Source organism: Patagioenas fasciata, chromosome 1 (assembly GCF_037038585.1).
Source record: "Patagioenas fasciata isolate bPatFas1 chromosome 1, bPatFas1.hap1, whole genome shotgun sequence".
Lineage (NCBI taxonomy): Eukaryota > Metazoa > Chordata > Aves > Columbiformes > Columbidae > Patagioenas > Patagioenas fasciata.
In genome coordinates, this window is record NC_092520.1 from 107,283,442 (window position 1) to 107,309,722 (window position 26,281).

A 26,281-nucleotide genomic window follows, 5' to 3' on the forward strand; every position below is an offset into this window, starting at 1 on the left:
AAGTGATTTGGAAAGGTGACAGTTCAGGAAAAAAAAACCAAACAAACAATCAAAACACACACACAGAAACCCAAACAAAAGCCAACAACAAACAAATAAACAAGAAACCCAAACAAGCAAACAAACAAAAAAAAACCAAAACAAAAATAAACAAACTCGAGTAACAAACATAAAGGAAACCAAAGAAAACCCAAAATGGCACCTTAAAAAAATGTTTTTCTCACTGCACAGTGTCAAGAATTTAACATATACTAACAAAGAAATGTTATTGAGAGATGAGTATTCTCTCAATACATGGAAAGTGTTGCAAATTTACCACACTATTCTTTATGGAGTAGAAAGTTCTACATTACACAAATAAGTTTTCGAGTTTGTTCTGTAAATATTTGATTTTAAGGGCTCTTGCACTGATTAGAATCCTCCTAGGAAAGGCTGTAGACACTACAAAGAGGACAGTTTGGGGACTCTTGCAATCTCCTTTGCTTCCTTTATTAAGGAAACACTATATATCAGTCTGCCTTTGCAAATGGAAATCTCACTCTCAGATTTCCAACCTGGAAAAAGAGTGTAAAACTGAAGCTGGAAATAATAATGTAAGAAAAAATTTTTATCATCATACCTAAATTACTCCAAATGAAAAAGAAAGGGAATAGCAGTCTTTGCATCTAGGGACCTTATTTAATTAAACTACACCCCAAGTGCTTTCTTTTAAAACGTAAAGACATGTTCTCTGAAATTTGTCAGACTCACCTGTACACTGCAGCACACTAAGGAGTTTTAGAAGCCAGTGGACCAAGAACTCAGAGAGTGCAAATGGATATAAAGGCTCCATTAGTTTCAATTGATCTACACCATTTATAATACGATAGTCCTTAGTGACGTTTAACAACAGGAAACCCAGTTACTTGTCTCTTACAGGTTCAGTGAAGCTCCACCTGCCAGTTTCTCAGAGCAGACATCCTGATGAGCCCACACTGCTGTCTCACTTAAGCACTGGCAATCTAAACTACATACTCTTTGTTAGTATATGAAGATAATTTCAATTATTTCTAGTGTTTTGTTGTAGAGTTACTGTGTGTATATTCCTATACAATGACATATTTTACTGAGATCTAAAATGTAAATACTTTTATGGGGTGAAGGTGATACCATATCCAAAATATGTTGTGATCTTCTAACTGTATTTTTTTGACACTTTTCAAAACTATCAAGTTACAGCAATTTTCCTGTTACATCCTGTTCAGCAGAATCCCTTCTGTCACATTCACTTGCGTTATTGAGGGCTATGTGTTAAAAGCAGATACACACATTAGGGATCCCCTTACCTCAAACGAAAAACAAATGACTCCCACAAGTTTTTTCTGCCATTATCAGGCCTCTCAAGTACCTGTAGTAATGGGATTGTCTGATAAGACTCAGCATATTGCAGTGACATAGATGTTGGAAAGAAGGTTTCTAGCCAGTCTGGAAACCACTGCTTCTTCACTTTCTATCACCAGTAAGCAAGACAAGGCAGAGATACCACATTTCATTTCAAACATGACATCTCTTAAGTTAAAGGAGATAAATCACTGGTGTCTATTCCACATTTGTAACAGCAAAATACGGAATTCTAAAATATTTATTAGGACCTAGTTGTACCCAGAGGACTAGGAATCAGTGCAATAGCAGTAGTCAAAAAAAAAGTTTCAAAACCACTATAAAAACAACACAGTCACCACAAGCACAAAGAAATGACTGTTGTTAATGTTATTTTTACTCACGTGGTACAAAGCGGTCTCTGGTCCAGGTGTGCCCATGACTTCTTGTCTCAATGAGTCCATTTGTAAACTAGGCAAGAGCGAGTAATGACTAGGGCTACTACTCTTGTCTCCTTTCTTTTTGGACTTTTTCCCAGTATCCTTTTTGCTGTTCCTTTGAAACATGTAGTCTTCTTGACCTATTTTCTCATTGCTCATATAGCGAAGCAATGAATTTTCTGTGGAAAGAAAAGTAGTGCAAAGCATCATTGTGAATTGTTGTATGTATGTTAATCCCTTTTCCAAAACATATAATATTCTTGCTAAGACCTACTGTCAATTTTAAGTCTTCAAGACTATTTCATTAACAAAACTCATTTGTTTTTTTGGTCTAGATATAATAAAAGCCAATCTTTTTGTAGGGAAAATTCATGATTCTTGCAATTTTCTGCTGTCTTTGGAACAGAATATTAAAGAATCCCCACATCAATAAACTTTGTCTTGAATTTTTCAAAAAATGAACAATGGTACATTTATGATTACATCTGTAATATTTTCTTTAAACAAGATTCTAATGAATACAAATGATCGTGGTGCCATACGTTTAAAAGTTATTTGTTTTGAACATTCATTTGAGATCATTCACTGTATCATCCATCCTTTCCCTGAACACTCTTCCAGCATCTGCCAGTTTGTAACTGAGGGACATCCTGAGCCAGAAGCAATGTTTGTGAATTTAGGAAACCTCAGCAGATTTGTCTTTCACGAACGTGTCTGCTCTTTCCTAGTATTAATATCTGCAGCCTCCTGTGGCTACGGGTTCCTTAGCTTGAACCCAAACTGCATGAGGAGTAAGCTCTTTTTCTTTCTAACCAGCGCTCAACCGAGATCTTTGATGTTTCTCAGATCTTTTTTTTCAGAAAAGCAGTGACAAATCCATCTCCTCACTTCATTTCATACAAAATTTTATAAAATTTTCTCATGTCCTCCCTACATTCTCTCAAACTGATGATGGCCAGCCTACTGAATTGAACCTGGTTTAAAAGCCACTCCATATGTCTGGTAATTTTTGTTGTTTGCTGAACCTTCTTCAATGGAGATGGAGAGATCAGAACTGCACAAACACCCATCATGAGCAAGAACTTACACAAGACCATTTCTTTCTTTGTCCTGTAATCTTTTCCTAATAATTCCCAACAGCGCTTCCTTTTCAGATCCCTATCGGACATTTAGTTAATCTTTTAATGGACATATATATCATTAATATAACATCTTGTTTCTTGGTTATAATTTTGTATGTTAAGGCATGTATCTGAGCCTCACAAACCAGAATTATGAAGAACTTATTATTGATGATTTGAGGTAGGTGCCATCCAGCTCTAGAATGTTGCCATCCAAAAAGAACTCACAGTGACAGAGAAATGTAATACATAATTCTCATTTAAGCATGACAATTTATATCAATAAAAACCACACGTTTGTCCTGTAGTATTACAAAAAATTAAGGCCAGCTTCAAAATGGGCTGGATAATACAGCTGAATCAATGAAATGCCAATATCAAGTTAAGCCAAACTGCAGGGTTTTGCAGTCACGATTTTCTTTTGCCTGGATGAGCAACTTTCTCAATCCTAATACAGCCTCTGCAAAAAATTAAGCATACATAATGAAAGAACCCAAAAGAGGTTCACAGAAATATGTATTTAAGCAATCAGCAAAATAAGGTTGAAATATATAGCTTACAGCATGATAAAACCCATAATGCCTTTTACAGGATATATGTTCAGATCACTTACCTCTCCTACTATCTCTCTTTATTTTATTGGGGTCTTCATAATCCCCCACCCAGTTATATTCTACTGGCATAGAAATAGGTCTTAGTTTCCCTGGAAACAGAGGAAAAAATTGAGATCATGCACCATAAGGCAGCATTAAACTAACATTCTTCAGAAGAAAGAACAAATTATGTGCTAAGCTGCTATTCTACAGGCTTCCTTATGAGAAAGGATACGGCATCACTTCTGAACAAGGGGTTAAGACAGGAATTCTGTTTTCTTCGGTGGACAAGAAGCAGCTAAGTATTTAATGGACTTTAAGTTTAGAAAATAAATCCAGTGGACTGACGTTTGAGACTGACAGATGCATTCAAATTACTTTAGTTTTCACTGAACAATATTTATTTATTATTCTGGAAGCCCCTGGCATCATGGAGAGAACTGTTTTAAAGCATATGTGAACTGTTGGTAACAGAAACATCCACATCAGTAAAGTACCTTCACAAATAGCATCTTTGCTGGTGGGCTTAAAAGATCCATCAATGACTGAATAAGAAAGGAAGCAGAAAACCTCTACATGTAATTTCTGGTGTAGCATTTCATCCACAGAAACCAAATAACATTACTATTGGTAAATTCAATTTGATTTCAGCCAGCATGAGATAGAAAAGCTCAAGACTTATATCTTTTACATTTTGACTTGGAAGCTGCTGAATTGATTTTTAAAAATGCTGTGAACTATGATTTCTGCTTGAGGATGCCACAAATATAGCTGGAAATTCAGTGAAAGTCTGCTATACAACTTAGTGGGGTTACTTAAGGTGGTCTGAAGTTTTTAGCAAGTTAAATAGTATATTTAAACAAAACAGAGCAGCATAGCATATGGCACAATATCTGGTAGACTCAAACCAAAATGTTTTCACAAAAAGGTCAGTCCTCGCTGGTTTTTTTAAATTGATCTACTGGTCACAAAACACATAAGTGGGGAAATGATTTATTTTTAAAAGTAGCAGAGCTTATAGTATAAACTTCAGAAATATTCTTAATTATTTTAGTAGAAAATTCCTGTATAAAGGTAGTCAATTCTACTCCACATTTTTGAGGTTAAATCCACAATACACTGAAAAAGAATGACATGTTTCTAATGAAAACAAATATTTGAACATGTCTATCTACCTACTGAAGTATGGTGTCCACCATACACCATGTGGGCAGGATAATTGTAAAAGGTTCTATTGTCTTTTTAAAAAATTGACAAAAAATGAGGTATGTTCTGTACAGACCACAGGATCAGGTTGAAAATACACTATTGCTCAGGAAGTAGAACACATGTATTTAATGTCTTATTTGTAATTTATTTTACTATTTATGGACACATATTTAGGTCTGATTGAAGCCGGCAAGATTTAGAGCGTAGAGTTAAAAAGTAATTTCCTGCATGGGGATGTATTTGGCTCATGTTTACTTGATCAGAAGTAACTTTAAACCGTTACATTTTTCTAGAAACACAACTTGCTCTTCTTCGTGAGGCTGAACTCACAGTATCTTATCGAAAGGACCTGCACACTTAAAAAAGATACAAAAGCTACAAAATCATGCCAAGTCTGATTGCTATCAAAAACTATAGCCATAACAAATTTTCTACAAAAGCTCTGGCTGTTGAAAGTGCATGTTTTTTGTATCTGGCAGTAAAACTGCAATGACCAAATTCATTTCTGTCCTTAAACCCATTTCATTTCCCTGCTACCTCTGCTAATCTCCTTGTTAACTCTCATAGATTCCCTAAATCTGTTTTCCCTGGTGATTACACTCAGGAAAATGTCTTCCTTGAAATGTGAACAGAAGTTTTCTGAGGCCAGTTAGCAGCAATTATACAACAGCTGGAACCCAGTAAGAGCCTGAAAGAGAAATCTCATTGTTAACATTTTCAAAACATGTCAAAAGATTCCAACAAAGAAATGATGGAGGGCCCTATTAACCTCTTGCGAAGCAATATTGAGAAATATATATAGAAAAAATAAACACCACCACATAATTAATGATGAGTATATGTTGAAAACAATTATTTCTCTAGGCCCTGGAATTCTGTTTTACCTTCTTGAATGGGTCACCATAAGCCAAAAGAATGTTATTGCCATTTTCTAGATTTCTGTGAAATCCTAAAGTTATGTCTAGCCACAAATCTTATGCTAACAAATGCCATGTGGGAAACTTTAATGCTGAAATGGTAATATTTTTAGAAAATACACTTACACGAAAATGGACTCTATGGTGTGAAATCATTAAAAAAGAAGTGAGATCAAAAGTGAAAGGCTATATAACAAATGTGTTAAATAATTCCAGATTTTCAGTGCAGTCTTTGATTGAGGTATTTATACCCTTTCTGCTAATTAAAAAAAAAAAAAGTTATCCTGCAACAAAATAATGGATTCAGCAGTCCTTGAAGAAGAAATGTGTTCTTTTTCACTCCAGACTACAAGTATTAAAATTTAACGTCTAGAACAAAGTGTACATCTCTATTAATGGAACTGATTCCGTCCACCAATTGTAATAGCTGAAATACAGGAGTAATAAAATAGATATATCCACTTTGAAAAATTAGAAGTTATTTTGAACTTATTTTGTACACTATGGGCATGGTTAGAAAACACCTGAAAACACTTCAAAACCAAGAGTACTGAGGATTTTGCAGCATGATTGTGTAGAAAGGGTGCATTTTATGAAAATGCATTCTTTAATGTTGCACAAACACATTGCTCCAGGTCCTGAGGATACTTTACACAGCTCGGGCTCAATTTATATCAAGGTTCCCAGGTAATTTTGGAGCTTGGCTCCATGATGTACCAAATCATAAATGAGGTCTGTCTTCTTCTCAAAGTGATACCATGTCAGGATTACTATAAAAACTCCAACATACAACTTGTGCTCAGTTTAAAAATTGAGATAACATAGCAAGTAGGGTGAAAAAATAATCAAGTGTGTACTCAACTAACACCATAGCAGTCCAAATATATATTTTTTAACACAAGATTTTTCTCTTCATTTTCTTCTATACACTAACAATTCTGTGACTGCACGACTTGATACCTGGCAACAGAAAACCAGTTCTCCCGGTCCAAAGCTGAAACAAGTTACAATGTTAGCTAAAGGAAAAGTTCCAACAGATTCAAAGGGAAAATAATCCGGAGCATAAAGGTTTGAGGGGCAAAACTCTCACCAGAAATTGTTTCTCAGTTCTCACCCTGAATAAGAGAAAATCCAAGATGAGGAAGTAGCACAAATACATGTGTGTTTTCACATGCAAAATGCTTTCTTGGACAACATATAACCTCAAATAAAGAGGAATGCTACATACAGGAAAACATCACTTCCCATATAGGAAGTCACAGGAAGTTAACAGAGTATTACAAAAAAGCATACTGTCATCAGTCATATGTCATTTCTGGCACTGAAGAAAAATTAAAGAGTTTTAGACAGCAGTGCAAGCATGAGAGTTCCTGGTAAATTTGACATGGGTTTCATCTTTAAATGTATTATACTTGCGTAAATTTTTCTAATGCTGAATTCCTATACCTATGCAAATCTTGCCCTCATACTAGGAGTACAATTCTATCCTGTATTTTCAGTATAAATACATGGGGTTCTGCCATTTTTTTTTCTGGTAAAATGATACTGAAACATAACCTGGAAAAGTAAGCTGGTAACAAAAATCTAGAACTTATATTCAGAAAAATTAATCAATACAAAACTGGACTCAGCCCCCCTATCACAGTAAGCAATTCATTTTTCCTGCACAGAATTAGCTCTCAGGTTGAAATCGGACTAAAGCAGTACAGAATTCATAGCGGAACCAATGATCACCAAAAATATTTGCGTGCTTAAATACAAAAGCAGATGCACGAAAATTCTAAAATCAACAAATAGTGCTTATCCTTATGAGATCAATGCCATACCATACGTTGGTGTGCTCTCTCTCCTTCCAGGACCACTTGTTCTTCCTTTCTCATACTCATAGCAGTATAAAACTGCATCTTCTTCAACAACATTAAAGCGTTTCCGATATTCCTGGTCAAGAAATGAGTTTGGCGATTCGGATCCTGTATGAACGGGCTTGCCCACTATATGTCTGCCAACATCATCACAGGGTAGATTTCCCTTTTCATCCCTTTAGCAAACAAGAGAGATTTTTAATATATTGGGATAAGACTTTTGTTTGTTTGTTTTTGTTTTAACTGTGAATATTTCAATAAACATGGGAATATGCCAGTATTTCATATAAGCAGGAAATAGATAACAATGACCAACACCAGGATCACACATTGCGTATGCATATGTATGTGCCAGTTATCTCACACATCTCTGCTTATTCACTGCCTTTACAGACTGTATCTGTCTTATAGATTTCTCTTCAAAAGATTCATCTTGAATAAAAGCTGACGTGCAGCTACTCTTTTTCTCTTGTTTCTTTTTTTGAATTTACCTAGCATTTTGTGATTTAGGGTACAGAAATGTTGACCTTCATTTTTATATTTGCATTTTTAAATGCGTCAGACAGTTCTAAGACATAGCTATATGGCAAGCACAGACAAATTCAATCTTGTTCCTTACAAACTAACTCCAGACCAAGAATAACCGGGGACCAATGATATACAGACATTTGACATAGTCTTGCACAAGCCAGCTCAGAGCTAGGAGCTGTATAGGTACATCCACGCAGTACCAAACAGGGTGTGTAGCACCTGATCATGACCTGCTATCCCAAGACACCAATGCACTGCAAGGAATATACTTTGCAGTTTGTGTAGACATCCCCAAGGCGATTGCTTTTTGCTTCCCCACCCCCCACCCCACTCTCCGAAAATGCACACTACCTAAAGGCAACCAAAGAGAGAGCAAACTGCACGTGGGCAAGGGGCCCTCTCCTTGTGTTAGATGAAGCAGGGCTCTGCAAAGCTGCTGGCAAGACTATGCCTGGAGATGGCTGCAAAAGACAGTAATTTCTGGACAACAAAACACACCTGAGGCAGCCAAGAGAGAAGCTGGGGCCTCATGCTTTCATTAGAGAGCTTCTGCTCCTCTGGACCACCATGTGAGTGCCAAGCTGACCAGTTCTGACCCACACTTCACTTGGCACCTCGAGACTCTATCTGAGGATGAAGCAAAGCCCCCTCATGGGATCCAGGCAGCCACAGAGGATGAGGAAGCGCCATCCTGCCTTGGCTGTGACAGTGCGACACCACAAAGCCCCACTACCCACTATGCTCCCTTTGCCAGGCTGCTTTTCCAGAGCAGGGATGGTGTTCGCTTTGTGATGTGAGCTCAGCTCCATTCAGGGAAAGATTTTCTGTGGTAACAGTGCTGGGGGACCCCAGCAGATAACACAATGGAGAGTGATGTGAAACAGCGAGATGCTAATCCATGATGCAGCTACATCAGATTAGAGACTGGCACAAGGAAGCCTCCACCATAAGGAGGACAGTCTGGGCTGGAGAGAGCTTTACTGCGAGCACAGGCAGAAGTGTAGAACCCACCAGGCAAACACCCCTTGGCAAAGTCTTCTGGAGATGAGGACTTCAGTTCTCACCCTCAAATGTCTTCAACAAATTTGAGCAGGCGGTAACTTTGGACCAGCACTTCTAAGTAACTGTCACATGGAAAGTGTCTGTCCCTCTTTCTCATGCCATCCATGTTAAATTATGTCAGCAGCTGTACTATCTGTGGGTATCGCCATCAAGGCGACATAGCTTCAAGGCTTTACACTTTACACCAAAATATCAAGGCTTTTATTCTATTCCAGTAACAAAAGGAGGCTTGGATGTTTGTTTTTTCCTTGGAATTGCAACAACAAACTAAGAAACAGATGCTGAACTGTTTGATAATAGCCCAAATACGGACGTGCCTAAACAAAGTTAATCATGGGCAAAAAAACCTGATAAAATGCCATAACAGATTATTCCGAAACACTCTGCACTATGTGACAGGTTTATGAAATGAAGTATAGTCCATTAGGATTAAGCTGATTTAAAAAAAAAAAAAAAAAAATGTACCTAGCTTAATCTCTCTTTAAGATTACAGCTTGTACTAATATATATTTTAAGATTTAATCAGAATTGGTCCAAACTACTGCATTATCATAATGATTTAAGAAATGTTACTAATAAATAATAAAAATGCATTTTAAAAATCTCAGTTTCTAGATTAGAACTCAAAAACTGCTTAGAAGCAAATATTCACTAAAAATACGTAAAAAAAGGATGCATTTCTTATACAATAAAAGTATTTTTGTGGTGGCAAACATGATCAGCAGCATTACAAAGGCAGTACTTCTAAGATAGTACAGTTTCAGCTTCAGGAGCAAAGGTCTTTACCATGTAACTACTGCATTCAATGACAAATCAAAGACCATATTTTTCTTAGGGTTTCATCTTGCTGTTTTTTTATGTTAATGGGTTAGAATTACATACTTGATTTTTTCTGTGGATTTTCTGAAAACCATGTCCTTAAAATATTTACATAGACATATCAAAATACTGTCATCAGCGAGATAAAAGACACATTCAATCCCTATGAACAATTCCAGGTTTGTGACTGACAATGTCTTTATTTAATTAGAAGGAAAAAAAAATCAGTGAACTAGAGTGTTTGTCTCTTTATCACTCTGTGGCAGATACATGTTAGCAAGTTCAACAGCATTGTATCTGTCACATTTGAAACAAAATGGCAATATTTTTTTTCAAGAAATAAAAACCAAGCCAGATAACAGACAAGGCAGGGACGAGGAAGGAACTTGGGACTCAGCTTATGGATTCACAAAAGGTTTGAGACATCATCTACAGCATGAAGTGGAAAGTCATTCTTTTGCCCTGGAAAGTTTTTCATTTCTCTGAAGAGTAAGAATTTATCATAGAATCACAGCTTCTGCTCCACAATAGGCAATTTAATTTGCCCTATACCTCGCTACCAGATAACCCCCAGGAAAGTCTTGTCAGTATCAGGCCATATGTCTTATTAATTGGCTACTGCTAAGGAAGAAAAACTCAGGTAAAAGAAACTCAGGTACAAGAAAGGACAGGCTGTCCTTACGACCTTTTCAAGAAAGTTAACTAAAAGAAAAGCAAGAACGAATTTAAAAGTACATTGACTGGACATATGATAGCCTGCATCTAAGAATCCAGAAGCTTTAGAAAAAACTGATTCCTCTCAAATACATTCCTAGACCTATGGGTAGTTACTGCCATGCTTATTTATAGGCTATAATTCTCTTAGAATTGTAGGAAAGCAACAGCTGTGTACGTTATGGAATTATAGTGAATCATTTGAGGTCGTGTGAGGGTAGGATGATGAATCTGCAAGGAGGATCTGCTGCTTTTCTGGCTCAGCACCCCCAGAGACCTGGGAGAGATGAAAATGTCAGTTCCAGGTAGCAGGTCACAGTAGCAGATAGACTTACAGGGAAAAGTGTGGGCACTGCAGGATCTAGCAGGGTGGCCACACTAAAATGTGATCCTGAAATCTCCTCTACCGCTATCAAATCAAATATGTCTAAAAAGAAATAATATGGCAGAACAAAACAGTGCTCTTGATGTTGAAATTGAAAGTTTCTTGCTTTTAGCTCAGCCTCCCCTGTTGTATCACGGCTATTAGTCAAGGGGACAGGTAAGAACTCTTTTTCTAGCTACAAATCCAGGGTTTCAGATAATTTTTGCTCTTCTGAGATAAGACAGGATTGTTACAAACAATAGATTATTTCATATTTGAGAAAATAGGGTACTGAACCTTCTTTTCTAAAGGCTACTGGTTGTTTTGCAGACAAGACACTGATTCAGACCATTGTGGGTCTGATTCAGCATATCTATCCTTAATTACCAGTTCACCTACAAAGTATTATCAGCCTAATCCTGCAGGGCAGGATGACAAATGGGTAGGAACAGAATGGTCAGTTACTTTACATGCATTTTTGACATTGAGTTGTACCTGAAATGATCTTTTTTACCTTGGAACATAAGGTTCTGCAGGAGGAGGGGGTATGTAGAGATCCTGAAGCGCAGAGCTGTCTCTTTTTGTAGGTGTGCTGATAGTGCTGGATGGTGTAGCAACACTGCTTGTTGGACTTCTAGGAATAAGAGGCTGGTTCAAAAAAGAGAGAGAAATAATCATGATTATCCTTATATATTACACATTTCTATCTGAAAAAGCTATATTCTATAGTTCAGAAAGTTAAAGAAATAATTAACAGTTCTAAAGTTTTGTGTGCTTTTAAACCGACAGAAAAAAATACTCATGCTAAGGAGACAGATCTACATATGGACATGTATTGTGCTTATAAAATCGAGTCCTCTGATTACATCCTTTTCCCTTTTGCACAGCCAGGTTATTGTCAATGCCCATAAAACCAGTAATCAGTAGAGCCACTGGTGAAATCTTAATTAGTGAGTAACATATACAATCCAGTGAATTCTTTAATTATACTAATGTTGTAATGGCAAAGTCCAATGTTTACAGTAAAAGGTCCATAAGTAGGCATTAAATTGAATGTCATCTCCCCCCATCTGCTCCACACCCTAAAAATTAAGTGTAAAAGCTTCAGTTTATGTCTGCAGATGCTGTAAAATCAGGTGCTGCATCTTCAGAGCATATGCACTAAGAGACAGAATAAACTGGAGATTATTATTATTATTCACTCCCCTGGGCATACTTCTCCCAAAGTAACATTTACTCACAGGTAGATAAATTTTATCCTCACAGAATAACTATGCTTTCTAGCTATCATCCCACAGGGTGTTTCAAAATAGGGACCCAAAATGCCTTGTGTTGTGATTTCAAATTGGGTCCACCTTTTTGAAACACCCTGTCAAATCCCTCCTCTAAATCAAAACTCTCTCCCTCATGATTTAGGCACCTATTTTTCTTCCTTGACTTTACTATCTTGGCTAGCTAAATAATGACCAACCATTTGAAGACTTTATTAAATCACTGTTGGGCTGGAAATTATAGCAAGGTTTTCTAACAGTCTCTATACAAATGCAGAAGAATGAAATGAGAAGCAAACTTAGATTGCTTTAGTCTGCCTAATAATATGTCTGTCTGCCTAATAACAGAAGTCTTATGTTGCCTGGCTTGTATAATGAAACTCAAGCAGAAGAAAAAGAAAAATGGCAAAATTGCAAGTACGACAGTATCTTCATGAACCCTAAAATTAATCTAATATTAAACAAATGCTGAGTTTTGCTTTGAAACAGTTCTTCCCCCTCCATCTTACTGGAAGTCAACACCTTGAAGAAAGAAGCGTTGGGATTAAAGAGAGTTCATCATACCTATAATTTCTGACCTAAATAACTACTGGAGGACACAAACACGTCACATTGCATTTACGGCAGAGAAGCTCTAAATACTGATTGAATGGGTGTGTAGAAAGATCCTTCTGCCAGCACTAGCAAGAATACCTCATGACAGACCAACAGGACATTCCTGTGCAGAAAAATCAGTCCTCATTTTCTAGATATTAATCTTGACACTGTAGAATTATGCCTACACTGCAGAAAACCCCAAGAGTTCAACAGCAGGAACTTTTTCAAAATGTTGGCCTTTCATAAGCTACTAATGAGCCACTTGAATTTATCCTTACCAAGCAAAGCCCCACTATTGTATTACTTTTTTTCAATTTGTGTGTAAGAATCATGCCTGCCACCTAGAAAACCTCAGACATCCTTTAGCCAGCTTCTGCCATGGTTTAGGAATACAGCTGTGTCAGATGTATTATAATTTATGTCAAACATAATAAAATGTGTGCTTAAGTTTTTCTCGTTAAAACTTTGCAAGTCTACCTCTAGAGCCACAGCCTCAAAATGATAGAAATTTTCTGAATGTTAGGAATCCATCTCCTGTAAATGGTGATACTGCTAAATACTTTTCTTGTTCATTAGTAGAGAATACGTGAGTATTCTGTAGGCCAATGAAAGACTGCCCGTATTTACAGAAAGAGAGGGAGAAACACACACACACACACAAAACCAGACAGGTAAAAGACTTTACAACTACTGAAAACAGGAAGACGGAAGTCTGCAAATAGAACACTAAAGTTGGTGGCAAAACTGTGTAAAAAAAAAAAAAACAAACAAAAAACCAAACCAGACCAACAAAAATAATCAAAAAACAAATCTAAAAAAAAAGAAATCCTCTTTCAGAGAAACAATAATCTTACCCTTTAAATTTTCATCTGTGACACTGTAGCCATAGATGCTCTTGAACCACTTACAAATGCAACATTGATTATTTCCTCTTTGATAACTTGCACTTTTATGACAAGAAAAATTTGTGTGTTGCTGAGTAGCTTGCAGAATTACTTTTCCTTATAAGCCAAAAGAATTTTGTGACCTAGACCCTGTTTACATTTGTTAAGCCCAGGCTGTTGCTGTTCATGGCTCATACTGGCAGGAGCACTGAGAGGAAGTTAAGCTTAGTAGATGGATTTGCTCTTCTCCACTTTGAGGAAGAAGACAGCCCTTTACCTTTACCTGTCTACTGGCTAACTGCACACTTCACCAATCCCTGATAATGCACAGCCCATTGGAGGTCAGTGTGTCCTCCAGAACAGTTTGCTGGAAGATGCTGGAAATAGTGAAGCTTGTGCATCTTTGGCAAATGCATATTTTGGTTCATCTTTTGCACAGGCAAGGTGGTGAAAACAGTGAATGCAACAGGAAGAAATATCATCCAGTCTACTACAGTAAAACACAACTTATTCAGCTACCTGAAGGTAAAATGTTTCTCTCAAACTTTGCATGTCAGATAGTGGGACACTTTCAGAGGTGGAATTACAGTATAATCAGCGAGAGTCTGAATGACTGAAGTATCTCAAAGGATGGCAATGTGGATAGATACTCCCAGGGTACCCAGAACTCTCAAGGGGTAGGAACCATAATACAACCTAGAACAAGAGGAAGCACAATCCTGTAGGATTGTCCCAAAACATGCTACGGATGTCTCTTCCATATTTGGGCATATTGCCAAAGTCATCTCTCCAGCTTATTTCCACAAAAACAGAAAAGCTGTGTAACTGGGGAAAAAAAAAAAGAGAAATCCAACTTTAAAAATAGGTCACCTCTTTTTTTTTTTTTTTTATATATATTTATCATCACTTTATCAGATAAATCAGTAAGCTCTTTTAAAAGAACTGCTACATGGTAAAAGCATTCAAATGGTCTCTCCTGTTGGTAGCTGTAAACATTAAGAACATTGCTGTAACTACCACCTTGTCCTATAGGAGTTCAGCTTTCATTTTAAAAGGAATTAAAAATCTTAAGGCCCTCCTGGTTGAAAAGAGAGCCTTCAGAACATGACCTGCAGATATGGTGCATCTACATAGCATTTTGCATTGCAATTTAGAGGGAACTCAACTGTTCAGTTCGAGTCAATCTGTGCACCTGCAAGTAAGTCAGCTCATGTGGCTCTCTGGTTCAATAGCAGCCATTCAGTACACTATATGCAGCACACTGAACAGAGAAAAAAACATGGAACTCTATTCACATATCTCTGAATTGGATGTTTTGGAGATCAGTGTTATCACTGAGTTAATTCTCTTCCAAGCACTAGAGCTTTTTCTTGCTGCAGTCCCTTTTGGTAGGCTGGCTAGGCCAAGTGGCATTGCTGAAACAGCAATAAAACTAAAAGGTTTTCAGGTCCAAAGAGTTAAATACTTGATCCATGAGTATAGCCTGACACAGAAAGCTTAGAAGTTACATATTAAAACTAGAATAGCCTCAAAAATGTCCCACAGAGGACCCTGCATCAATGTTAGCCCAGAAAGACAGACACAACATCCATATTTCAATTTTGGAGTACTATTTCTCAAACATTTTGGATGCACCATCTTCCTTCAGGATCATTAGTCTTTATGGACCCTTTCTCAAATTGTCAGTTGGCCAAGGAACAGATAACCAACCATCTTTACTTAGAGTAGCCATGTTTCCCCAGCACAAGGAAATAAGTAGTCCCTATAAGGACCGAGGTGTAGACGCTCCTCTCTCCTCCAGGAGCTGCTCTGCCCCTGGGTAGCTCTGCCCCGAGGTTCCAGCCTCCCTATTGCTGCTTTCCGCATCCTCAATCCTGAAGGAACTGCGAGGGTGCCCTCCAGTAAGTCAGCATATTATTTTTACTTTTTTCCTCTGTAAACAATGAATGTAATTAATATTTAAAATATACCATCTAAAATTCTTTTTAATGTTTTTTAGAACTGTTTGAATCTTTCATTAACTCCCTTGGAAGCTCCAATATATAGTTTGAGAAACATTGCTCCAGAAAAAGACATACAATTTTTAAAAACATAAGCAAAACCAATACAAAATATCTTTACACAGTATTTGCATCAGTAAACAGATTTTCCTGCAAGTATATAATTCATATTGGACCAAGGTTATGACAATTTATTGAACAGAATGTTTCCAATAAAATAAACTTTTTGTAAGACCAAGCATGAAATAATGAAATACTGTGACTAATTCACACTCTGTAGGCAAACCTAGTCAGAATCCATTTAAACAGTTCTGCAAAGAATGCCCAGTTCCCTTGTAGTCAAAAGACAACAAAGCAACTGAAGAGCCAACCAGTTAATAGTTTATTCAAATGTAATGATTAAAAAAATGTGAGGCCACTAATTCTGATAATAAATGATTAAAACAGAATATAACATTGTCTCTAGATAAAGGAAGGAGGCAATATAAACAAGTAAGGAAAAATACAAAATAAAAATAATAAAAGTAACATCTTCTCTCAAACAAGGAATGTTGGTTTTGCTGTCGCTTCTTAGGAGGTTGAAACACTGAATAGATCATAGTCGAGATATGATACATATCTAATCCAAAATAAAGTCTGCTTAAAAAATTACCGATACTGAGGTCTTGGAGATTTTATAACAGTAGAATTTAATCAGATACAAAACAAGTACAGTGAACTATTTCAAATATACAAAAGGTGACATTTAAATAAGATTGGTAACGGGTGTGACCGAGCATTTAAGGGTTTTCAGAAGGTTTTCTTTCAAGTCAACACACAAGATATGATGGCAGTAAGAGCCCTTTCATTGACATTGGCTGAGCACAGTCCAAATTCGCTGAAGCATGGCCACATGTTGCTTTATATTATAAAGAAACTGGGCGAAGAGCCTTCTGCACCGTATTCAAAGTCCAGTTTCTTTTGACTAACTAACAAAGCGTTTTCCAGAAGGCAAAGGAGGACTTTGCAGCTAGTTGCTTGCTAGTGTGATGATAGTGACTTACATAAGATTTCATACGCTCCAAGAATCTTTTCTAGCAAACCTTCCTCCCTTGTTCAAACAGGACTTTGAGGAGCCTCCCTTTGAAACCTCCCCAGAATAACACAAAGTGGAAAGGAGAAATAAAACAGACAATCTAGAGTTGAGGATGTTTATTTAAGTTTGGCTTTGAACCAGGCAAAAATTTGGGGAGTTGAAAGATAATTCCGTCACCCCTATGTCAGGTAAGAAAAGTTTTAAAAAGTGAAAGGTTAAACTTCTTTGGGTTGCTCACCACATTCAGTAGCAGTCAGAAATACAAATATCACAATCTGAAATACCATTCCAGGCTTTCACACAATGGATCAGAGTATCAGAAAAAGTAACCGAAAGGCAAATTTAGTAAGATTTGTCTTGCAGGCATAACATCTTAATATTTATGGTACAATGCCATATTAATGAATACCTTCAATTTCAAAGGCAACTGCAAAATTCCCTAAGGCCACAGCTGCCTAATTCGAATGTTATAAAAACAATAACGAAAAACGCAGACAGAAAAATCCCTTGATTTCACAAATTTTGACGTGATTCCAGAATGTGTCAAGGGAAAACTTTGATTATCTGCAAGAAGTTGGATACTGATGGGTATTAAAACAGACAATCATCAAGTGACTGAAAACAAAACAAAAAAACAATACTTCCTTTAATCAGGATATGAGGAAAAACAAATGATGTTTTTCTTTCTGTACTGCTTGACCTTAGAGCTGGAATTAATGCATTTGTAAATACAAACTCATTATGTAATGGTGCGTAGTATAGCCATAGGCTAATTGTATTATTTTACTGTACATCAATATCAGTTTCAGGACTGCTACACAGGATGCCTAGTTCTTCTTTGTTTCTCTTAACCTTTCATACTTATTCTAAGGATAAGAATATTTACGAACAGAATGAATATTCTACATTTCTGCTAAAAACAAAAACAAACAAGCAAAACCAACAATAAACTCTCCATCCCCCCCCACCCCCAGAAAAAAAAAAATCCAACACCAAAACAACCCAAATAATTAGACTAAATTTAACTCGTAATTCATGGCAAGGCTGTGATGTGAAGGTACAGCTGTTCGAAGTAAACTACTGAACATCCTAAGAAGTATTTATGCCAACTAGTAACCAGTTAATATCTGAATGATCTAAAAGCATTTTCCACACTCAAAGAACACGAAGGTTTGGCTGGCATATGGCTAATCTAGGTCACTAACAGTGGACAGCAAGCTCTTAAACATTTCATTATCAGAACGCATAATATCATTACTGGGATGCCCTCTCACTCACACATCAAGCCCCTTGACACACTGGTAATACCTGCGCACTGCCTGAAGTGGAAGACTCATCTAGCACTTTCTCGGCTTACAGGCACACTTAGTAGCTCTCCATTAAGTCTCGTTTTTCATGTAGTTGCAAATGGCAAACTTCATGTTCTTACATACAACTATTGACTAAACAAGCAGAATGCAATTTACCAACAATACCTCAATATTATTCATTTCCAGCTAAAATTCAGTTTTGAAGGCTCTCAGTTAAAACATCCCAAAGTAAATATCAATGTAAATGAGTCTGTTAATTCACTTAAGTATTTGCCGTCTACATTTGCTGCAACAGCTGTTCAACATGTTCACTGGTGGGTTGTATTCAAAAAATTCAGTCTCTGCTTTTGTGTCAGCCTCCTTACGTGATGGCAAACTTCCACCTTCCCACCTCACTTACTGCAACTTGATTAGGATGACATCTTGTTTTTCCTCTGCACATTCCATTTGCAGAACCAAAAAAACCACAGCAGCCTGTTTGCAGATCCTAATTCCCATTTTATCAGAATTTCATCCCCATATCTTATTCTGAAGTCTTTTTAATATTTTGTTCATATTTTGTACTTCAGTATAATTATTACTGAGTCATAATTTCCTTATAGTTTGAGTCTATTAAATAATATATACGGATCAATTAACTTAGCTCCGGATGACAGCAGTTCTAACATTCTCAACTATTTCATGACATCCTACTATAGGGAAAAAAGTTATAATTTCCCCTGCTTCCAAAGGCGATGAAAGTACTGCTTTTCCTTCTTTTTTTCCTATCACTTTCACCCTCTCCTCTCACACTGTCTCCCGAGCTTTTATTAAATAGCACGCTCACATGAATCAGGAAAATAAGAAATTTCAGAACAGGCATAGGGCAAATTGCAATTACAAAATTTATGGGTTTTATGAAGTTTTTTTTTCAGACATTTTTGAAGTAAATTCTGTTAAAAAAAACCCATAATTTCTTCATATTTTTGATAGCCATAAAATTACACTACACTCTGATTGCTTTGGCTGCTTGTTATTAATCAAACATACAGTGCCAATTTCACACTTAGGCTACATTGAAACTTTAACATCATTTGACACTAACATCTGTTCACCTCTGATCTGCATAAATTAGCAACAGAAATCTCCACATTATGCAGCTTCTGAAGTTTGTGTTCACCCTGGAGCTCTTTTGACACTCTGTCTACTTAAGAAAATTGTTGTTTCTTGGACTAAAATAATAAATTACAACAGACACACATATGCACACTGCAATGCACACTGCACATGTAAGTGTTGACTGAGGTTCTGGCCTTTTCCTGGTGTCATGTTTGATAAAATCAGAATAACATCATTGGGATACCAGAATAATATTTCTAACTTCTAACAGTATCTCTATTAGTACTCATATTAACCATGAAATACTCATATTTTCAATGCTATGAGCAAAAAAACTCACACCAAAACTAATACTTGAGTTACTCAAATCCCCAAAGCTGTAAGATTACAGAAAACCTCTGTATAGGGTCAGTCTCATCTAATATAGATAATTCACATTTGTGCTGGCTGTCCAGACCCCCTTTGGCATCAAAGACAGAGAAAGAGGCATGAGCAGCGTTTCAATTCACCTCATTCTAAGGCAGATCAATCTAAAATAGGCCAAAATGAATGAATCAGTAACTGTTATGTATGTCCAGTGGTCAAAGGGAGTAAAATTGAGAAACCTGAATGATACGTAGATACATACACAATTGATATCTAAAGTTAGATCAGTTGAATAACACCCTAGTATCTGTATTGGACTAAGGATGCTGAGATGGAAATCAGAGCCAAATAAAACACTAAAAGATGACTGGATTTTTGCTTCCGGAAGCGAGTGTGGCATTTCAAGCAGACTCACAAGTTTAGCTCATGACTGCATTCACTGTAAAAGGACCACAGAAATTCTCACTTCCCTACTGGAATTAGTTTAAATGGCGGCAATTGGTTTCTATCCAATTTCTTCCCACCCTTTTGGAGTAGCCGGCCTTGAATTAGCTGCTTATTTGCTATTGTCTGCACCAATGGCCCATGTCAGAAACTTCTGTTGTGGGGTCCTCAGTTAAGTTATTCTAGCACATGATAAAGTAAAGCAAAAAGGAATATTTCTAATGACCCAGCTCACCCAAAGAATTACCAAAGTCACCCAAAGAGGATTTAGACTGAGAGTATTTCACCCCATTTAAAGCAATGATGTGCATTTTTCATTCAGATTTATATTTTCACTAAAGCTATGATAAAAGTGCAGCCTTCAAGTATGGCCATTCATACATTCATACCATGCAAAAAGATCTGTAATTTTACATTCAGACACTAATAAGATAATTTTGGTTTTAAAAACTCAGTTTCAAAGATGAAGCATTTAACCATTATACAATAATTTATATATATGTATATATACATACATATTTGAAATAAATTCTTCATTAGTTCTTTTTATGAAACTCACCATATTTTCAATGGCAAAGACCAAAGCTACTGGTAGTGGCATTTCCATACCTAATTCCTCTTTGCCCAAACTTTGCAGAAGTCTTTTCTCTCTCAAATGTACTTAATTTTAAATTAGACTTTTTATTGTGATAATAAAAATATCCCAGAGAGTGCATTCCTTATGCAAAAAAAAAATAAAAAAAAAATAAAAAAATCCTAAACATTGTTCTATCTGAACTGAACTAAAAAAGGGATTATTTGTCAGGCCCATCTGTTGGTTACATGCTTTCATCAGTTTGAACATAACTTTTATTCCCTAGAGTAATACATCACAGTGACATTGTACCCCCGAGTGAAACACGCAAAAGCTTTAATTAAACCATTCCATGTTTTTCAGCATGTTTCAGGCTTACTAAAATTAAAGGCCAAATGGGATGCTACATCTCCCTAAGTGCAAGAGTTCAATCTCAAGGACAACTTTGGGACGCATGCAGCTTTATTGACATGAGGAAATTTTGATGGTCAAATGGTTTATTGAATAAAAACACCTTATAAATTTTCCTATGACTCCATGATTGATCGAACTGAGAACTCAAGATCTTTTACTCCTCGCTTTCTTTGAGGTTATACTGCACTGAATGTTTAACAATAAGTCAAACTAAAATCTATCAGTTTCTGAAATACGCTTGTTTCCCTTTGGCTAGAAAAGCTATCTGGGACTACCTTTTTGCATTGTAAAACACTGGGATTATTACTTCTTTGAAAAGTTCTAATAACAGGTTTCATTTCATTTGAGCCTATGAAAACAAACTGCAGAGAAATAATTTCAGAAACAATTTTTCAAAGTATACAAGAGTAAATCCATATGCTGCTGAGATGAAGCATAAAAAAGCATCATTGAGATAATCTATAGTTAAAATGATGGTGTATGACTTATGATTAAGCTTCATTACCTGCAGAGCAAGGGGCTTCCATCTCATATTTTTCAGTAAAGCTGGTGCTGAGGTAAGCATGCTCTGAGGTCGCTTTTTCAAAGTTAAGATAACACCACTCGGATCCTCTCGTAGTGCATTCACCAAATTTTTCAACTGCCACCCCACCTGGTAACCAGTAAAATCATTACAATAAAATTGAGGTACAGTATTCAATATGTAATGTTCCCTTTTTAAATAAGATCAGTAAAATAACATAATAGGAGTGTGTATATAAATATTAAAGGAGATTATCTCTAGAAATGTCAAAAATAAATCACTGCACACAATCACGTCAACTAAATAATTATTATAATGCATTAAGATGGATATGCATAATTTCAGGTTCTAGAATTAATAAACTACTGTTACTCCACTATAAATGCACAATTAAATTTCAAAGTGTTTTCAAAATTAGCTCTGGTACATAGACTTTAGAGACTAGAAAGTTTAAAAGCCCTGGATTCTGCACCAACAGTTCCGTTCAAAACTGACTATTTTGTACTCCATGGTTACTATTTAAAATCCATTAACCACATGTAGACACACTACTTCTACTCTTAGCAGCTTATGCAAGCACAAAACAGTTCAGCAAAACCTTCTACTCTTCACACTGCTAATAATGCTATAAAAAATCAGAATCACAAGGCCTTTTAAAGAAAAATAGTACTTCTTTCATGATTATTTCAGAAACAAATACAGTAAATCAATGACAGAAATGTAGTCTAACCACTACTTGAGTATTAGCCCAAAGCAAAATTTTCCTAATTGAATTACAGCGTTTTGAAACAGTCCAAAATAATAAGAACTTGACTAACATGGAAAGCAACAAGCCCTTCTTTATAAACACAGGATAGAACTTACTGAATAATTTACTTTGCATTTTTGAAACAAGTACTTCAAATATTATAACAGTACAACTCATGATAATGATTTTCAGTCTAAATCATGCCTGATTTTAGGTATCTATCTTGAAATTATTTAAGATATTCAATCCCTGTCTTTTCAAGTTGGTACCTAGAGTGGCAATATGCAGAATCATACATCCATCGAACATCTTGGCCTATAGTCTTAGAAAGTAACTATTTCTATAAACTTGACAGCTTTCCTATTTTCTTCTCTCTCCCCTCACCCCTCAACAAACAAGTAAATTTTTCTGATATTTAAAAGATCACAGTTACGAATATTTTCCTTCTTTCACACCTTGTACTAGAACAATGTTAAGAAGAAAATTACCCAATTGAGAAGTGAAATTCTTACTGACAGAACATCTAGGACTTTGAAGTGACGAGGTAACATCATTGTAAAAACTTTATACCATATCAATGTATTTGGAAAAAAGCCGAATAGACAACGCGAATAAAGAGACGGCAGATGTTCCTTATCATTGATATAGTGCAATATGACACAAATATGTATTTCTTAGCTATGTTTAAGCAAGGTAATCACACATTGGTTGTTGCTACTTATTTTTCATCATATTCTCTATTACACCAAAATTAACTTTGTTTGCTTAATATCACTTATTTTAAGAGCTGATACTCCCATATGACCATGCCACTTAAGCCAACACTAATACCAATAACCCTGAATCACAGACATGGTTCAAATCTCACCACTGTTCCTCAGCTGCTGCAAACTTTCCTGTCCTGTTTTCACTGCAGCAAAGTTCATTATATCCAGGATACACTTCTACAGTAATATTATTGTGACTAAAGAAACGGGGTGTTGACAATATGCACCTTTCTGCAATATGTTCCAGCTTCCACAGTAGACTTCCAAGCATGCTGGAACTCTTTTCAGTCCAGTGTAGTAGGCATATGGCTATTATACTTCGAATAAAATGAAACATGAACATAATCAACTTCATCTCAACTCCCACATCCTGGTCAAGTCTCCATTATGTTTCAACAACATCCAAACCAAGTCTCTGTAGGTCCAAGCTTTATATCTTAACACTATGATTTTATTAAAAAAAACCCTTCCTATTTAAACTAATTTTCCTACTCTGAGAGACTTCCACCACTCCTTAGAAACAATTTATTCCCTATTGTTCCAGAATGTCACCTTGGGCATATGCAAGGTTTCATTTGCTACCCAAAAGAAGGAATTAAAGGCCTACAGTTCATGTAAGGTATCTCTGTATGTAAGTTATTGTACACTTTAATTTCCTAATGTAACAACTAAAACCAGATTTCTGGAGAGGAATCTTTCTGTTGAATAAAGCAGCACAGGGAGCCTTGAGGAGATCATGAAGTGGCCCCAGTTACAGAGTCAGGATGTAAAATTCTTGCCATTTAGGTTGGTAGGATGCTGCGTGTGAAAGCTGTGCTAGAAAGCCATCTGTTTCTCACTGAAATAGCCAGAGGAATATAAATAAAGTGGGGGGGGGGGGGGGGGGGGGGGGGGGGGCGGGGGGCGGGTTGGTTATGCTAGCAGTTTTAAAATTATTTTAAATGTACTTTCATACTTTGCAGAGATCATCTGTATCATGTATTTCAACTACATCTTACATTGCAATAAATGGAAGATTATCTAATCTCTTTATGAGAGTTAGGGGGATTAAAGAAAAAAAATCACTTCAAAGCTCTAAATCTGATGTATTTAATTTAGAATTTCATGAATATAAACAATTTCAGATAATTTTTCACAGGAAAATTTTAAGTTTACTATACATTTCAAATTGAGTTCATGCTCTGCTTTCACTTAGTTTCCTGACAAGGAGTTTTCTGTCTGGTTCTGAAATCCTTGGTCAATTCTCATCTTTTGAAAAGAAACTACTAAATTGGTCTAAGAGGAGCCAGTCACATAAGAGGTTGTCAACAATAAGTTGAAGGAAATTGATGTTCATGTAGGAGGCATGCTTTTCAGTTCACACATAGTTAGATCCCATCAAAATTCATATTGACACAGACTAAATAGAAGCCATTTTATTTGAGGAGGTCAGGTTGGAAAGAGGAAGGGCAGCAAATATAGCTGGAACTGAAAACTGTTTTCCAGAAACCCAGTTCAGTGACAGTTTCTTCTAAGTGTGACTTGAATTTATTCTCTCTAATCTCTCCTCAGGATCTTCCCCTCTCTCATTACCACCACAGTTATCAATTCTCAGCTTCTAATCATGAAGCTTTTGGGCAGAGCTTTCAAAGCCCCTACTGTATCCTTTATCCTCCCATGTACTGCAAAAATGGAGAGTAATAGAAAGTTTTATTATTGGTTTGAAAATTCAATAGATAAGTAGATTAGCAGAGTTTTACTTACATTCAAACAACCTGAGCAATTGATTTTTAAATCAGTGCACGATACTGAGCAGGCACCCATTTTTAAGGACCACTGTTGCTTGCTTTAAAATGAATTTACATTGTTAAACCAACTGCCATTTACAAGCTGTAGTCAGGAGAAGTTTCTGTGGTGGCAGCCTAAGCCCAGTGTTGGGTTTTGCTGCACAGAGCCTGAATCCCTCCCGGCTGCTAGTGCAGCTCATGGCCAAGCACAGGGAGGGCTGAGGGCAGAGAAGGTACAGCCCACGCAGGCACTGCACACAAGCACAATCCAGCTGGTCCCTGGGTAATACCGAGAGCCATGGTTGAGGGGAAGCGTGTCCGCTGCATGGGTGCAGGCCTGGGCACCCCCAGGAGCACAGTGCACCTTGTGGAAAGGCAGAGCTTGGAGCAGGACAGGCCACAGGGGCTTTTTGATGAGGAAGGAGGAGGAGGAATATGGGGTCAAGGAGCAACAAGGCAAGGTATGGCTTGCAAAGACAGGGCAACTAGGGGAAGAGGGAGAGGAGAGTGAGGAACCACCACAGGGGGTGCTCTGAGGGGTCGTGCTGAGCTCCTTCTGCCAAGAAGATTACAGTGTCTTTGCTGGAGGAGTCTACTGCCAAAGTAAAGGAGGAATAGACAGGGTAGACCACATCCATGCCACCTAAGGACCAATACCCCAAGGTCAGATGAACAGCACTGCTGGGGGATGGCACAAAAAGGGACCACCACTCTCTCAAAGGGGAAGGCAAAACTCTGAGCCAGGAGAAGCAAGTCTGCTGGCAGAGTGGCTGCAACATCAGTATCAGGCCACTTCCAAACTTCTCATCTCATCACTACATGCCCAGAGGTTTGGCCAGACTGGGAAGCCTCACCATCATGCTCCAGAGATACTTGGGGCTACCCAGGTTGGCTCAGTGGGGTCAGATGGGCACATGGGAGCCCTGCACAGCTGCACCTGGCTCTGACACATGCTCCTCATCTCCCTCTCACCTCCCACTGGCTTCTCCATCACCTGCAATGTCCCAGCACTCATTAACCCAAACAGCAGAAAGCTTAGCAGGCGGTGCTGTTAGAGGTCTGCTCCCTCAGCTACCACCCAGGAAAGGAAGATGCCCCTGAGCAAGATGAGGCGTAATTTTAAAAACCACAATTTATTTTGGCTTGCAGTAAGCACATCTGGTTGACAATATTACAATAGCTTGGAAAGAAACGTTTATTTTGAATTCCAGCTTGAAAAACTTCCTTTTTCTGAAAGTAAGGGTGACCATTCATTCACTCAGTTTTTAGGCAGCCACACCCATGACAGTATTCCCAAATTCCTGTGCTCATTCATGATACAGTACTACTGTATGTTATGAGCCAGAGGAGCTCTGTAAAATATTAACACGCAGGCAGCTCAAATACAATTGGATGGACCTGAACCAAATATTTTCAGGCTGCTATAAGATCTAGTACTAAATAACCTACAGGC

At 37.1% G+C, this 26,281-nt stretch overlaps 1 protein-coding gene across 7 annotated transcripts in view; it reads right to left on the reverse strand.

Moving 5' to 3' along the window:
* Window positions 1-26,281, reverse strand: part of CNKSR2 (connector enhancer of kinase suppressor of Ras 2) — a 216,539-nt gene that overhangs the window by 77,239 nt on the left and 113,019 nt on the right. For 4 of the 7 annotated variants that reach the window (XM_071812397.1, XM_065858549.2, XM_065858573.2 and 1 more), the window contains 5 exons: window positions 21,530-21,676; window positions 11,506-11,639; window positions 7,466-7,677; window positions 3,534-3,623; window positions 1,764-1,978 (listed from right to left, as the gene is read on the reverse strand). In XM_071812397.1, coding sequence (XP_071668498.1) covers window positions 1,764-1,978; window positions 3,534-3,623; window positions 7,466-7,677; window positions 11,506-11,639; window positions 21,530-21,676 — 798 coding nt within the window. The remainder of the gene's footprint in view (window positions 1-1,763; window positions 1,979-3,533; window positions 3,624-7,465; window positions 7,678-11,505; window positions 11,640-21,529; window positions 21,677-26,281) is intronic. The other 3 variants (XM_071812401.1, XM_065858558.2, XM_065858567.2) reach the window with 1 other exon arrangement.